This window comes from Leptonychotes weddellii, chromosome 3 (genome assembly GCF_054177405.1).
Source record: "Leptonychotes weddellii isolate Sample4059 chromosome 3, ASM5417740v2, whole genome shotgun sequence".
Taxonomy (NCBI): domain Eukaryota; kingdom Metazoa; phylum Chordata; class Mammalia; order Carnivora; family Phocidae; genus Leptonychotes; species Leptonychotes weddellii.
Genome location: NC_138371.1, coordinates 74736490 through 74754024, shown reverse-complemented (window position 1 = coordinate 74754024; position 17535 = coordinate 74736490). Strand labels below are relative to the sequence as shown.

Here is a 17535-nt window from a genome sequence, read left to right as displayed (position 1 = left end):
CATGAACAGACATTTTTCCAAAGAAGATATCCAAATGGCTAACAGACACATGAAAATGTGCTCAACATCACTCGGCATCAGGGAAATCCAAATCAAAACCTCAATGAGATACCACCTCACACCAGTCAGAATGGCTAAAATTAACAAGTCAGGAAACGACAGATGTTGGCGAGGATGCGGAGAAAGGGGAACCCTCCTACACTGTTGGTAGGAATGCAAGCTGGTGCAGCCAACTCTGGAAAACAGTATGGAGGTTCCTCAAAAAGTTGAAAATAGAGCTACCATACGACCCAGCAATTGCACTACTGGGTATTTACCCCAAAGATACAAATGTAGAGATCTGAAGGGGTACGTGCACCCCAATGTTTATAGCAGCAATGTCCACAACAGCCAAACTATGGAAAGAGCCAAGACTTCCATCAATAGATGAATGGATAAAGAAGATGTGGTATATATATACAATGGAATATTATGCAGCCATCAAAAAAATGAACTCTTGCCATTTGCAATGACGTGGACAGAACTAGAGGGTATTACGCTAAGAAAATAAGTCAATCATAGAGAAGGACAAGTATCATATGATCTCACTGATATGAGGAATTCTTACTCTCAGGAAACAAACGGAGGGTTACTGGAGTGGTGGGGGGTGGGATAAATGGGGTGGCTGGGTGATGGACACTGGGGAAAGTATGTGCTATGGTGCAGGCTGTGAATTGTCTAAGACCTGGACCTCTGAAACAAATAACACTATATATATATAAATAAAAAGAAGACAGTAGGAAGGAAAAATGAAGGGGGGGGAAATTGGAGGGGGAGATGCACCATGAGAGACTATGGACTCTGAGAAACAAACTGAAGGTTTTAGAGGGGAGGGAGGTGGGGGGATAGGTTAGCCCAGTGATGGATATTAAGTAGGGCACATACTGCATGGAACACTGGGTGTTATACGCATACAATGAATCATGGAACACTACATCAAAAACTAATGTAATGTATTGTGATTAACATAACATAATAAAATAAAATTTAAAAAAAAAAAGGATAAATGCAACAGGCACTAGTGAAACACATTTGAAAAAATGCCTGATATAATAACCTACATAAGTGATATCAGTAATTAAGCTTTAATTTTCTAATTAAATTTAATTTTAATCAATTAATCAATTTTAATTGATATAATAATCAATTTTTTAATAGAAAGAAAAACTTACCAATCTACATGTAAGACCAATAACTGCTAGTGGAGTCTGTGCAGACTGAGAAATGTCAAACAGATTATAGAGGAGTGTTTGGTTTTTATGATGAGCAAAAAGATCAAATTCATCTAATATGAAGATCACTGGGCAACTACTAGACCGGTCACCTAAGATAAAATAAGAGTTTTATATATTAAGAAGCAACTATACCAACCTTTCTTAAGTTTCCAAATTATTTACTACACTTTAGTTGTTAAAACTCAATTCAACAAACATATATTGAAAACCTACTTTGCATAGGATACTTAGCAATGCCTATACATTTATTCAACAACAAAAAAATTATTCACAGGACAAGATAGCCCTTACTGCCCTCAAGTAGTTCACAGTCTAATTACGTGACTCTAGTAGTTTACTGATGAAAAATTAAGAACATTATTTAAATGACAAGACTGTTGTTTTTAAAAGTATGTAAATATAATCTTCTGTCATCATAAAGTTGACAAGGATCTCTTAACACCTAAATAGACCAAAACACTTTGGGATTAATAATACAGGGAGTCACTAACTTATGAACAAAACTTTTGCTTCAAAAGAGACTTGTTTAGTTAGCAGAAATGCAAACTATCTTCCCAAGTATTTATAATTTTTTATAAATAATCATTAAACTAGGAAATTCAACCAGAGTCACTTTTAACTCCTTCTAACCACAGTTTTTTTTTAAGGCACCCCAACAAAGTTTTAATATTTCAACAACGGGAAAGTTCAACATGACTTTGTGAATTCATTTTTCTCATTACAACGGGAGAAACTATAAGGGCAAAAGAATCACTATTACCTTAAGGTTTAAGGCTTTATATTCACATAAACAAGTTAAAAGAAAATCTGATAAGGGGACACTTAACAGATAACATAACATACAGTAACCTATATGTCATGAAAACCACAAGGACTACTCAAAGAGTCTATAAACAGAACTATATAATATAGAAATGTAGCATTTGAGGGATGCCTGGGTGGCTCAGTTGGTTAAGCGTCTGCCTTCAGCTCAGGTCATGACCCCAGGGCCCAGGGTTGGAGTCCTGCATCGGGCTCTTTGCTCAGTGGGGAGCCTGCTTCTCCCTCTGCCCGCTGCTCACCCTGCTTGTGCAGTCTTTCTCCCTCTGACAAATAAATAAAATCTTAAAAAAAAAGAAATGTAGTATTTGATAAAATATACCATTATAAATCAATGGGGAAAAGTGGCTTATACAAGATTAGTTCTCCACTTTACACCTTATCAAAATAAATTCCCGCCAAATTATGAAATATATGTATTAGATGAAAACAGAAGTCAGTGCCTTCAAAATCTGGAGAAAAATACTGATGATACAAAAAATTTAAAATTTCTTTTCAGCACAGAAGTCCAAAAAGAATTCCCATAAATGAGTATGGGATAAACACCACCAAAATAAGGCAAAGAATCAACAAGAAATACATAAACCAAGAAATATCAGTGTTTAATAAAAATATGAAGTGATGAGCATAAATAGCACAATAATGCATATCAAACTAAGAGATGTATTTTTTTCTCTTAGGCAGACATGAAAATTAATAATTGTGAATAAAAGTTGAAAAGGAAAAGGTACTCTTAAATATGTTTAGATTTGAAATTGAACTTCTAGGGTAGTTTGGTTCTATTCTTCCTTTTTTCTCTTTCCCCCTTTCTTTGTTTCCCCCTTTGTCCCCTTCCTTCCTTCCTAAGATTTATTTATTTATTTGAGAGAGAGAGACAGAGAGAGCATGAGCAAGGGGAGGGGCAGAGGGATAGGGAGAAGCAGACTCCCTGCTGAGCAAGGAGCCTTCCCGGGACTCAATCCCAGGTTCTTGGGATCATAACCTGAGCCGAAGGCAGACGCTTAACAACTGAGCCACCCAGGTGCCCCTATAAGTATTATTTTTTAAATTATTTTTATTTAAAGATTTTATTTATTTATTTGACAGAGCACAAGCAGATGGAGCAGCAGGCAGAGGGAGAGGGAGAAGCAGGCTCCCTGCTGAGTAGGGAGCCCAATGTAGGGCTCGAATCCAGGACCCTGGGATTATGACTTGAGCCAAAGGCAGAAGCTTAACAGAATAAGCCACCCCAGGCACCCCTATAATTTTTCTTTTAAATGTGGTACTGTTTAATCCAGAATTCTACTCATTAAAATTTACCCTAGGAAATATCTAAATAATCACCTAAGCATTTCTTCCTAATTATACAAAGTTAGAAATCAAAATTCGTAACTGGTGATTAGTAACTTCTAATTTATTACATTTTAAGTATAGTTAATTTATAAAATAGAATATATGAGAACCATAAAAATGATGGTGTAGCTCACTATTTACTGACATAGGTGCTCACTACATCCTGTTACATAAGTGAACAAGATATACATTATACAATATAGAAAATCATTTTATTCTTATAAAAAATTATGTCCATCTGCATCAGTGATACACTGCAGGTGAATAAAGACATGAAACCAAATGTTAACTGGGATCATCATGGGGTGGCTGCGTGAGCAGCTCAGTCACGTGTCCGACTCTTGATCTTGGCTCAGTCTTGATCTCAGGGTCATGAGTTCAAGCCCCACTTTCGACGTGGAGACTTCTTAAAAAATAATAATAAGTGGGATAGTCACTGTAACAGTTGTGGGATTACAGTGATCACTTTATTACGGTTTTTTACATTTTTGTTTTTTGTAAAAATATGTAACACCTTTATAATCAGGGGAAAAATAAAGCTAAAAGATACCTTTTGGTGGTATTAATTATGTTAATATTTACCTTTTTTTAAAGCTTCCAGAAGAAATGAAAGATTTTCAGCAAAACTCCCCTGAATAACAAAAAAGACACCATAGCTAAAAGTTTAATGAAATAAAGAATAAAAGAGGACTATCTGATTCTTAGACACTATATAGACACTATGTATCTACTTTTTCCTAGTCAGTGGCCAGATTCTGAGCTGGATACTTCCATGTGCACCATTAAAAACTTAAATATAAAAGGAGAGATGGCATAGTATTGAAAATGGCATTACCTTGTCATGCTCAAAATTTTTTATTTTCTGGATAAAGTCTGTAAAGATGTTAACTTTAATTTAAAGGTAGTTTTTAAGACTTGCTGTATTCTAAACACTGAGAACCAGAAATCATTGCACTTTGTATCTTCAAATAGATTAAGCTCTTTCAAGTCTCAGATTAATTTGTACCACTAAAAAAATGACCATATGATTTCACTCGTAAGTGATATTTAAGAAATAAAACAAATGAACACAGGGAAAGGGGAAAAAGAGGGGGAGGCAAACCATAAGAGACTCTTAACAACAGGGAACAACATGAGGGTTAATGGAGGGGAGGGTGGGCAGGGGATGGACTAAATGGGTGATGGGTATTAAGGAGCACTGGGTGTTATATATAAGTGATGAATCACTAAATTCTACTCCTGAAACCAGTATTACACTATATGTTAACTAAATTTAAATACCAACAACAAAAAAATAAAACATACTATTAAAAAAAAATGAGCACGAACTTAAGTGAGATCCAAAAGGAAATGGGAGAAGAAATTTGCCTCAATTATTACATACTACAATAGTTTTTCCCTATTCAAGAGCATACTACAGAATTTGTATATATCATATCAAATTTGGCTATGTTTACTTGGAACACAGCCAAAACATTTTTGGATACAACTTAAATATTCTATATGGAAATTAACAGAGTAGCAGATGCATTATCCAGATGTTCCAACTTGTGGATAAGGTCTCTGTTAAAGTATTTTTTTCATTTAAGTCATTAATTTTTACTTCATTTAGATTTTTTAATTTAAAGAAATAGCCAACTTTAAATTTGTGAAGATGTACAGGACAAAAGAACCCACTTGTTTGTTTCCCAACTGAGAAAACTGATATAAAATAGCCTAATAGGTTTTTAAGAACTTCCACATATTTTATAATAACTGTATGTTGTCAAATCAACATTATTTTCAAGGTAGTTAGGGCAAGAGGCATTTACCATAATATAAACAAAAGCTCAGAGGCAATCTGTGGGTGAATCAGTGGTCAGTTATTCAAAGGTTGCTTGTCTTTTGCTTTTTTTTTAAAGACAGTTACACCTGACCTTTACTGTATGTAATTATATAAATACATATGCATGTATTAGAAGAATATCCTTAATTAATATACATGTATATTTATATATAAATATATTATATATGTATAGGAATATACAAATTTGCTATAAGTATATCAAAAGAGAAAGGCTCTGGGTTAAGTGACTTAGATTCTTAATATCCTAATATCCATTTTATGACCTTCAAAGAAAATTAGGCAAACTAATTATCCTCTCTGAGCCTCAGGTGACTTATCTATATAATGTAGAAGTTAAACTAATAATCACTATATGTGATGATTAAGATAACAGTAATGACTAGAATAATAAACAATTGTGCCTTTTATGATTTCCTAGAAATCCAATAAGAATAGGTCCAATTAGGAAAGTTAGAAACCCCAATCTACACCAGTTGCAAACCAAAAGCCAAATTGAGCCTACATAATAGTAAATCTCCTTGGTCAAGCAAGCCACTGTATTCAACATTACATTCTAAAGAGGAGGAAGAATGTCAGACTTACAGAAGGGTCATTTTGAACCTGCAGACAGTGTGGAAGGGTAACACATGACTGGTTTACGTTTTTATAGGTAATTACTAAAGAATGAAATTACTAAATGCTAAGAGGCTTACACAACAATGGCTGTGTCATTGCAGAACGGAGTAGACACTGTAGAGTGATAACACTATATGACCACTAGTGAGCAGAAAATGAACGTGGGATGTACACAACTCTGACTTCAACTGAATAAGCAATATGATGTTAAGTCATTTCATTATGAAAAATAAAGTAGCTGTAAATTAATCATATTTGTTTTCAACCCTTTAAATCAAGTGATAGGGTAAAAAGTTTAATGAAAGTTCCAGAACATTTCTAATCAGTTTCATTTACATAACTGATTTCACTATCCTACAGTTCCAAGCTGTTACAATAATGAGATATGAATTAAGTTTCTGAAAACACTTAATAAGAGACAACTGACATTTGTATAGTACATTACCAATCCAGCATTTTTTAAACTTAAATTATGTTTAATGCTTCCTTTTGTCTTTAGACTAAATCTGTGAAGTATAATAAAGATAATGCACATTTAACACAGATGAGAAATTTGAACTTCTGAAATACTCATTAGCCATGATTATCAAGTGGGAAATGGTTTTAAGACAAGACTCAAATCCACCTTTTGTAGCTTTAAATTCAGCACATTTTCCATTACTCCCAGCTACCCAAGTCTCAGAAGACTAAAAATAGGGTGAGTGTAGTACTTTAAAAAATATATTAAACTATCTCCAAAGATAGGGAACCAAAGTATTTATCTCACAGATAAAGAAACTCAGATAATATCTACATAAACATGGATTTCTTGGCTATTTTACAGTTAGTATCATCTACTTCAAAAAAGTCTTAACATAAAGATATGATGAATAAATGCATCCTAGTACATTATACTTTTTTATAAGAATCTTTCACATTTCAATTTAGAATCTCTGAACCCTCCCTAGCCTTCCAAAATTAGGAAAATATGGCATATAAACGTTAAACCCTGTTTAATAGAAGAACATAAATGTTACTTACAAAAACTTTATCTCCAACTACATTTTCCAGATTTAACTGCCTTGTGATTTCCTTTAGGGCAATTTTATCATTGATCTGCAGTAGTCCTGAAATAAAGCCCATTTAAAAGTATTTAATTAAAATGAAATATTTGATACAGTGCAGATTATTTTGCAGTCAAGTAAGCTTTCTAATGGTTTTTAAATTTAACTAGAAAGAAAAAAGTCAAAAGTCTGTTATAACATTACTTCCTTTTTGAAACTCAGCAATGAAGACATTTGGTAGACTCAAAGAACTATCTTCCTTGGGGTTCTTTTATTTTAAAAAAAGAAAAGAAAGACAAAAAAACCAAGAGTCGTTACATACCTCATTTATTATTTTTTTTTAATTTCTAAAAATATTGTGTATATTAAAGTAAAAGTTGTTAAACATGGATCAAGTTCTTAAATTACAACTATTACCCACCTTTAAAACATACCAGTAAATTAAACTTTATATTTTAAAAAGCTTCTATGGCTTATATCATTTCCAATGGCAAAATGATGACATACTTACCATTTAGGTGAACTTGTAATACATTTTCACTCACTTCTTCTACTTCCATTAGTTCTTTCAAAGCATGGTTTATTAACTAAATGGTGTTAAAAAGTTTATGGAATATTTAATAATAGATAAAAATATAAGCCCATATTCTTTTTTAAACTATGAATAATGTGAACAGAATATAATAAAAAGATTGCCATTTTAAACTAACAAATAAATTTGCACATTATTCACAGATAACAGGAAGGTTTAAGTAGAACATCTAATGTCAGACTCAAGATGCCAAAGCCAGGACTGATGTCATGCTCTCTCAATCATTTTCCCAAACTAATAAATGTTTAGAAACAACCCTCAAGTTTTCAAAGACAAATTTCTCTATAAGTCACATAAAACTATAGCCACTTAAAAGCTTCAATGTCTGAGTCAGTTCATTATTTATCTCTAACATTTATTCTATTAAATATTTTTGAAATCACTTAAAAGCTATTGAAAAACATGTACTACAACAAGGTTAAATGATTGTGAAAAGTCTACACCAGTCAATATACCAATTTCTATGAAATACTGTTAACTACTCTGTATGTCATCATGAAATAAAAAATTGAAAAAGTAAGAAATACCAAGGGTTAAGTTGAAAAAGAGATGTTTCCTCTATGAGTTGCTAGGTATAATAGCCACTCCTTATCCGCAGTTTCAATTACCCGTGGTGTGGAAGCAGATGAATCCTCCTTTTGACATTATGGGCAGAAGGTTGATAGTAGCCTAATGTTACATAATAATGCCTACATCATTCACCTAACTTCATCTCATCATGTAGGCATCTTATCATTTCACATCATCACAAGAAGGGTGAATATAGTAAAATATAACATTTTGAGAGACAGAGACACCACACTCACATAACTTTTATTATATTTGTTATAACTGTTCTATTTTATTATTAGTTATTATTTTTAATCTCTTACTGTGCCTAATTTGTACATTAAACTTTACCATAGGTATATATGAATGGAAAAAACAGTACATATAGGTTTTGGTACTATCCATGGTTTTAGGCATTCACTGAGGTCTTGGAATGTTTGTCCCATGGCTGAGGGGGGGCTACTGTATATAGAGAAAGACCTTATTAAAGAAATGCAGAGCTTGCAATGAAAAAAAATTACTAATAATAATATAATTACTACTAAAAATACACTGAACAAGGTGTTACACCACCTTAAACTGTTGAATTATAAAGTTTCAGATTTTTGTAACTACAGATTCCCATGCCAAATACTTCCTATTCTCTATTTTTTGACTTGTGACATCTTATTACAATTATATTGCAATATAATATACATCTCTTCACATTAATATTGCACACACATTTTTAAAAACTTAAAAATGAGTAGAACTAAGAAAAGTCAAAAAGATTTTAAAAGGAAGAACAATGATAAAGGACTACAAATACTAAAACCACTCCTATCATTAGAAAATAAATGGTCCCTCAAAATAGACTGTGTATACAAAAAAAAAAAAAAATTAGGAAAGATGGCATCAAAATTTAGTAAGGACAAAAAAGATATTCAAAAAAGGCACTAGAACAACTGGTAAACCATTTTGAAAAACAAAATACTATTTGTATTTGCAATATCATATTTCCATTTGTCATTGCAACATCTTTGTGAAACAGGAAGAAGCAAGTATTTTAAATTACTATGTTTCACAATAGGGTATCAAACATACTAACTATTCCAGTATATCTGTATTGTTTTTAAAACAAATGGAATTTTGGGGCACCTGGGTGGTTCAGCTGGTTAAGCATCTTACTCTAGATTTCAGCTCATGTCATGATCTCAGGGTGGTGAGATCCAGCCCTGCGTCTGGCTTCTTGCTGAGCACAGAGCCTGCTTAAGATTCTCTCTCCCTCTGCCTCTGCCCCTCCCCTGATGCGTGCTCTCACGTGCATGTGCGCTCTCTCTCAAAATAAATAAGCCTAAAAAAATGGAATTCTACCTCAGATCATAGGTAATCTAAGTCCTCTTAAAAAGGGAAATCTCAAAATATCAATTGTCATACTATGAAATAAAGCCCAACTAAGAAGTGACATTCTTTACAGAGAACTGTCCAAAAATGAAGTGGTACTTCTTGGCCTTTAAGCAAGTATGAATCTATCACAAGACTTTGTTCCCAGATGATACAAATGTGGTATCTCAAAATGTGGCCTTTGCAATAGCTTCTTAGTAATCTGCAATGTTCTTCCTCCCACCAACTGGTATCTTACTTAAATAATATTTCTATTTCCCTGGCTCTGACTATATGTTTTAAAGTATTTTATGTTTGGTAAATTGTTGAAAACTGTTTTAAATTATTCGCATAATGAAATGGGGGAAATAATACCTTCATTTTACATACACATATAGAGACTTATAATAAGGAAGGAAGATGGCAGCAGAGTAGGAGGATCCTAGGTTCACCTGCTCCCACAATGCAAATAGATACCTATTAAATCATCCTAAATAACCCAGAAATCAACCTGAAGAATGGCAGAAAAAGCTCCACAATTAAGGGTAGAGAAGAGGACAGAGGACACATCAAAGACAGTAGGAAGTGCAGAGTGTCTTAGCTTGGGAGAGAAATGGATCATAGCCAATGCAGTGGGGAGGAAGTCACAGTCCCAGAGAAGTGGGAAAGAGAGACTAAAGTACAGGGGAGTACACAGGAAATGAATCCTCATAGGATTGGTCTGGAAAGCTAGAGGGCCTCAATTTCTTGCGTTCTTGCAACCAAGGAGGCTTAAAGCCTGGAGTTGTAGAGGTCAGTATGCGTGGTTCTGGGAGAGCTTGAAGGACACTGGGGATGCACTTGGAGAGAAGGCAGGGTAAACAGTCTGTGGACATACAGCAATCTGAAAAGTGCGTGGGACACACAGTGGGGAGGTTAGTTGCTCATCTCCAAGAGTGTCCCAGAGAGAGGGTATTCACAGAGAGAGACCTCTGGGGAAAAAATGAACTGGCAGGTACCATTTAGCTCTAATGCTCATCAGTATAAATAAAGCTGCCCACAGAAAACAGCCTCGCACCCACACTTGCTACCAAACTTGCTTATACCAAGCCCTGCCCCATGCCCTGTGCTGTGGTGGAATTGCCTTTTCCAGTCACTCATTCCTCAGTCCCAGCACATGGGCCCCCTCCCTCACAATACTGGCTCAAACCCCCTGCCAATATGATGTCTCCCCACACTTGGTTCAGGTGGTGGTGGTGAAAGGTATCATTTCACAAGCACACCACACCACATCTAGTTAAAATGCACCACATTCAGGTCAGGGCCCAAACACTGCCCACAAGAGGCAAAGAGCATCTGTAGTAGATGACTGCAATGAAGGATAAAGCAGCCAGGACAACACAATAGCAGAGCACATGTAGCACAAACTGGAGACACTCCCGGAGGTGCCAGGCCCTGGGGAAGAGGAGACACTACACTGCAAGGCACTATAGAATCTCTTATTCATAAAACCACTGCCCCCCATCAGGGAAATACAAATCAAAACCACAAGGAGATACCACCTCACACCAGTCAGAATGGTTAAAATTAACAACTCAGGAAACAACAGAAACAGATATTGGCAACGATGTGCAGAAAGGGGAACCCTCTTACACTGTTGGTGGGAATGCAAACTGGTACAGCCACTCTGGGAAACAGTACGGAGGTTCCTCAAAAAGTTAAAAAGAGAGCTACCCTACAACCCAGCAACTGCACTACTAGGTATTTATCCAAAGGACACAAACATATTGATTCGAAGGGTACATGTACCCTGTTTATAGCAGCAATTTCTACAGTTGCCAAAGCATGGGAAGAGCCCAAATGTCCAATGACAGATGAATGGATAAAGAAGATGTAGTATATATAGACAACAGAATATTATTCAGCCATCAAAAAGAATGAAATCTTGCCATTTCCAATGACGTGGATGGAATTGGAGGATATTATGCTATGTGAAATAAGCCAGTCAGACAAAGACAAATACGAGTTCATTCATATGTGGAATTTAAGAAACTAAATAGATGAACATAGGGAAAGCGAAGGGAAAATAAAATAAGAGAAAAAACAGGGAAGCAAACCACAAGAGACTCTTAATATAGGGAACGAACTGAGGGTAAGTGGGTGGGGGGATGGGGTAACTGCATGATGGGCATTAAGAAGGGCACTTGAAGTAATGAGCACTGGGTGCTGTATACAACTGATGAATTACTTAATTCTACCTCTGAAACTAATAATACAGTATATGTTAAGTTAAATTGAATTTAAATAAATAATTTTTATAAAAGCCACTGCCCTCAAAAACATGAGATGTAGTTGACTTTCCTAACACACAGAAACAGATACAGAGACTTAGACAAGATGAGAAGACAGAGGAATCTGTCCCAAATGAAAGAACAGGACAAGGCCATGGCCAGAGATCGAAATGAAACAGATATAAGTAACATATGTGATGGAGAATTTAAAGCAATGATTACATGTATAATCACTGGACTTGAGAAAAGAGTGGAGCACATCAATGAGACCATTAACACAGAGATAAGGAATAACATAGCAGAAATAAAGGGCTCAATAAATGAAATGAGAAACATGCTTGATGGAATGAACAGCAGGCTGGAAGAAGCAGAGGAACAAACTAACAGCCCAAACTAACAGCCTAATGGACAAAGTAATGGGAAATAATCAGACTGAACAAAAGAGAGAAAAAAGAATTATACAAAATGAGAATATACTTAGGGAACTTCAGCGTCCCCATGCAACATAGTAAATTCATATTATAGGAGTACCAGAAAAAGAGTAGAGGAAAGGGGGCAAAGAATTTATTTCAAAAAACAGCTGAAAAGTTCCCAAATTAGGAGAAGGAAATAAATATCCAGATCCAGGATGCACAAAGAAACCCCAACAAAAATCAACAAAAGTAGATCCACACCAAGACACATACAATTAAAATGGGAAAATATGATAAAGAAAAAATATTAAAAGCAGCACGACAAACAAACAAAAAGACAGTTACACACAAAGGAAATACCATAAAGCCATCAGTGAATTTTTCAGCAGAAACTTTCCAAGCCAGAAAGGAGTGTCATGTTATATGCAAAGTGCTGAATGGGAAAAATATGCAGCCAAAAGTACTCTTTCCAGCAGGGCTATCATTCACAATAGAAGAAGAAATAAAGAGTTTCCCAAATAAAAACTAAAGGAGCTCATGACCACTAAACGAGCCCTGCAGGAGATATCAGAGAGGTCTCTGAGTGGAAAGAAGAGACCAAAAGTGACAGGACAAAGGTAGGGATCACAAACCCAGTAAAATGAATATTCCTGTAAAAAATCAGTCAAGGGATTCACAAAGTAAAAGGATGTAAAATATGACACCATAAACCTAAAATGCAGGGAGGAGAGGAATAAAGAATGGGTTCAAACTTGAACAACCATCAACTTAATATAGACTGCTATATGCAGAAGATGTTATACACAAATGTAATGGTAACCACAAATCAAAACCACTAATAAATACGCAAAGAATAAAGAGAAACAAATCCAAATCTATCACTAAAGAAAACCAGCAAACCATGAAAGAGAGAAAGATAAGAAAGGATAAGAGAAAATCTTCAGAAACAAGCACAAAGTAAGTAATAAAATAGGACTAAATACATATCTATCAATAACTACTCCAAATGCAAATGGACTAAATGCTCCAATCAAAAGACGTAGGGTAACAGATGGACAGAAAAACAAGACCCATCCATATGCTGCTTACAAGAGCAGCTTACACTTTAGACCTAAAGATCCCTGCAGATTGAAAGTGAGGGGGTGGAGAAACATTTATGATGCAAATAGATGTCAAAAGAAAGCCAGTGTAGCAATACTTTTATTAGAAAAAATAAACTTTAAAACAAAGGTTGTAACAAGAGACTAAGAAGGACACTATATAATAATAAAGGGGACAATCCAGCAAGTTATAACAATAATAAATATTTATACACCCACATGGGAGCACGCCAATACATAGAATAGTTAAGAAATATAAAGGAAATAATCAATAATAATATAATAGTAGCGGACTTTAATACCCCACTTACATCAATGGACAAATCATCTAAACAGAAAACCAACAAGGACACAATGGCTTTGAATAACACACTGGACCAGAAGGATTTAAGTCAGAACATTCCATCCTAAAACAACAGAATACACATTCTTCTCAAGTGCACATGGAACATTCTCTAGAGTAGATCACATATTAGGCCATAAAACAAACCTCAACAAATTTAAAAAAAAAATCAAAGTCATACCATGCAACTTTTATGACGACAACGCTATGAAACTAGAAGTCAACCACAAGGAAAAATCTCAAAAAACCACAAATACATGGAGGTTAAATAACATGCTACTAAACAATGAGTGGGTCTACCAGGAAATCAAAGAAGACAGAAAAAAGTACATGGAAACAAATGAGTATGAAACACACAAGAGTTTAAAAACCTTTGGGATGCAGTAAAAGCGGTTTTAAGAGGGCCTATAGCAATACAGGCCTACCTCAAGAAGCAAGAAAAATCTCAAGTAAACATAAGCTTATACCTAATGGAATTAGAAAAAGAACAAAAAACCCTAAAACCAGCAGAAGTAAGGAAATAATAAAGATTAGAGCAGAAATAAATGCAATAGAAACAAACAAACAAACAAACAAAAAAACACCCCAATAGAACAGATCAATGACACTGGGAGCTGGTTCTTTGGGGGGGAAAAAAAAATCAATAAAACTGATACACCTCTAGCCAGACTTTCAAGAAAAACATAGAAAAGACCCAAATAAACAAAAATCACAAATGAGAGAGGAGAAATAACAAACACCAAAAACTACAAGCAATTATAGAAGAATATTACAAAAAACTATATGTCAACACTGGAAAACCTAGAAAATATGGATAAATTCCTAGAAACATATAACCTACCAAAACTGAAAAAGGAAGAAATAGAAAATTAGAAAAGTCCGACTGCCAGCAAGAAAACTGAATCAGTAATCAAAAAACTCCCAAGAGGGGCGCCTGGGTGGCTCAGTCAGTTAAGCAACTGCCTTCGGCTCAGGTCATGATCCTTGAGTCCCGGGATCAAGTCCCGCATCGGGCTCCCTGCTCAGCGGGGAGTCTGCTTCTCCCTCTGACCCTCCTCCCTCTTGTGCTCTCTGTCTCTCATTCTCTCTCTCGCAAATAAATAAATAAAATCTTTAAAAAAAAAAAACTCCCAAGAAACAAAAGTCCAGGGCCAGATGGCTTCTTGGGCAAATTCTACCAAACATTTAAAGAACAGTTAATACCTATGCTTCTCAAAGTATTAAAAAAAAATAGAAAAGAAAGAAAACTTCAAATTCATTCTATGAGGGCAGCATTACCCTGATACCAAAACCAGATAAGGACACCACAGAAAAAGAACTACAGGCCAAGATTTCTGATGAACCTAGATGCAAAAATCCTCAACAAAATACTAGCAAACCGAACCCAAAAATACATTAAAAAAAAAAAAAATTCACCATGATCAAGTGGGATTTATTCCTGGGTTGCAAGGGTGGTTCAATATTTGCAAATCAATCAACGTGATACAACACATAGTAAGAGAAAGGATAAGAACTATATGATCATGTCAGTAGATGCAGGAAAAGCATTTGACAAAGTACAACATCCATTCAATATAAAAACTCTCAACAAAGTAGGTTTAGAGGGAATATACCTGAATATAAAAAAAGCCATATATGAAAAACCAACAGCTAACACCATCCTCAATGGGGGAAAAACTGAGAGCCTTTTCCCTAAAGTGAGGAAAAAGATAAGGATGTCCATTCTCACCACTATTTTTTTTTTTTTTTAAGATTTTACCCATTTACTTATGGATATGAGAGAGCGAGAGAGCATAAGCAAGGTGAGTGGCAGAGGGAGAGGGAGAAGCAGGCTCCCTGCTGAGCAAGGAGCCCCATGTGGGGCTTGAACCCAGGACCCTGGGATCATGACCCGAGCCAAAGGCAAGTTTATAGCACTCTTTCCATTGACTTTATTTCAAACAAGTTATTATGATTTGCCTAGATGAGCTCACAACTTTTTCATGATGTGTTTGTATGGTCTGAAATGATAACTTAAATGTATTAGCATATATGTCTCCAAATAATTTTAGTTCCAATGTGGATATTGCTAAAACTTACTCCTTGTGTAACTACCTAGGTAATCAATTATATAATTTCAGTATTTTTCACAAACACAGTATCTTTCCAAATATTTTAAATTACATTATATAGTAAAAAAATTTAGTTGGTTATTTGATGTTACACCAAGCAAGACAACCAATATCGCTACTCCATTTCCACAGTTTTTGTAACTAACAATTTTATAAACATACTGGCATAGTTTATTTAGATTTGCCAGCAATCAGGGATTTTTATGTTTATCTACTCTTACTATTTCCAAATACTTGTTTCTTTGTCTACAATAATTTCTATATAGAAGAGTAATTTCCAGGGTACAATCTGTCATTTGGAACTGCATCTATTTTTTTTAATAAAATGTCTGAAATACAATAAGCCACACTGTTACCTTTATCAATTAACTGTGGATTCCAAATTTTTGTACTTCAAATAGCTTGTACAAGGTAGTGTTATAAATATATTGTAATCTTATTTCTTATATTAAAATTTACATGAGAGTTCTTGTCTAAAACAATCTATTTTATGTCTCAAGATACTCCACACACAACAAATTACAAAAGTGACCAAAGTAAATAGTGCTCCTCAGCTCTTTGACCTCCCAATATTGGAGTGCAGCATACTGTCAGCATACCAAGAACAATCTATCTGTTTTATTAACTGATAAATACTCTGTTAATGGCTATCATCTTAAGTCCTGAAGAAACAGAAAAACTGACATAGGATGTAACCTGAAAGAAAGGAAACAGTAAGCTGATGAAAAAGATTAATTACTACTGAAAATGTGTATTTTAGAAAATAAATACTATGAGCCATTTAAGCCAGACTTAGATAAACACAAAACAACAGACTAAGAAAGTGCATGACAAGGAGGAAGACAAGAAGGAAGGATTGTTAGAAACTAAAATGCAGTATATCACATTAGAAGAAGGAAAAGATAGAACAAATGGTGAAGAAAATCACACTGATGATATGGCAGAATGCTGAGGGAGAGGAAGAAAAGAAAGAAACATGGAGAAATAAGACAGAGAAATGAGAATAAAGGCTTAATAACAGGATACTTTAATCCTAAGAAAGGACAAGAAGAAATGAAAGAGAGGAAATACTCAAAATAAAATTATTCTTTAGAGAAAACAGACCTAAATTCATATTAAGAGGGTTTGTATAATATCAGTTAATTTCATGATCAATGCTTAAACATAGCTTGTGAATAACAAATGCAGTAAGACAAGAGAAGGAAATGAAAGGTATAAAAAGAAACAGGAATGGAAGAAATAAAACTTTCTTCTATTTGCAGATGACATAATTGTCTGTAGAAAATCCCCAAGAACTGACAAATTTTTGGAACCAATGATCAATTCTAGCAAGACTGCAGGATACAAGATAACACACAAAGGTCATTTGCTTTCCGCTATATCAGCAATGAACACTTGGAATCTGAAATTAAAAATATAATACTATTCGCATTAGCATCAAAAATATTTAAAAACTTAGGTATAAACCTAATGAAATATATGTAAGACTTATTTTTTTTAAAGGTTTTTTTTTTTAAGATTTTATTTATTTGAGAGACAGAATGAGAGAGAGAGCACATGAGAGGGGGGAGGGTCAGAGGGAGAAGCAGACTCCCTGCTGAGCAGGGAGCCCGATGTGGGACTTGATCCTGGGACTCCAGGATCATGACCTGAGCTGAAGGCAGTCACTCAACCAACTGAGCCACCCAGGCGCCCTATATGTAAGACTTATATAAGGAAAACCACAAAACTCAATGAAAGACCCAAGAAAGATAAATGGAAAGATATTCCATGTTCATAAATGTGAAAATTCAATATAGTTAAGACACCAATTTTTCTAATGTGATCTATAGTTGAAACTACAACTGAACTCTAAAATTCCTAGTT

At 34.7% G+C, this 17535-nt stretch overlaps 1 protein-coding gene across 6 annotated transcripts in view; it reads right to left on the bottom strand.

Moving 5' to 3' along the window:
- The window catches only part of ORC4 (origin recognition complex subunit 4), an 85388-nt gene that overhangs the window by 25566 nt on the left and 42287 nt on the right, over positions 1-17535 (bottom strand). For all 6 annotated transcript variants that reach the window (XM_081814484.1, XM_081814483.1, XM_031031899.2 and 3 more), the window contains 4 exons: positions 7441-7516; positions 6907-6992; positions 4008-4056; positions 1212-1363 (listed from right to left, as the gene is read on the bottom strand). In XM_081814484.1, the coding sequence (XP_081670610.1) occupies positions 1212-1363; positions 4008-4056; positions 6907-6992; positions 7441-7516 (363 nt within the window). The remainder of the gene's footprint in view (positions 1-1211; positions 1364-4007; positions 4057-6906; positions 6993-7440; positions 7517-17535) is intronic.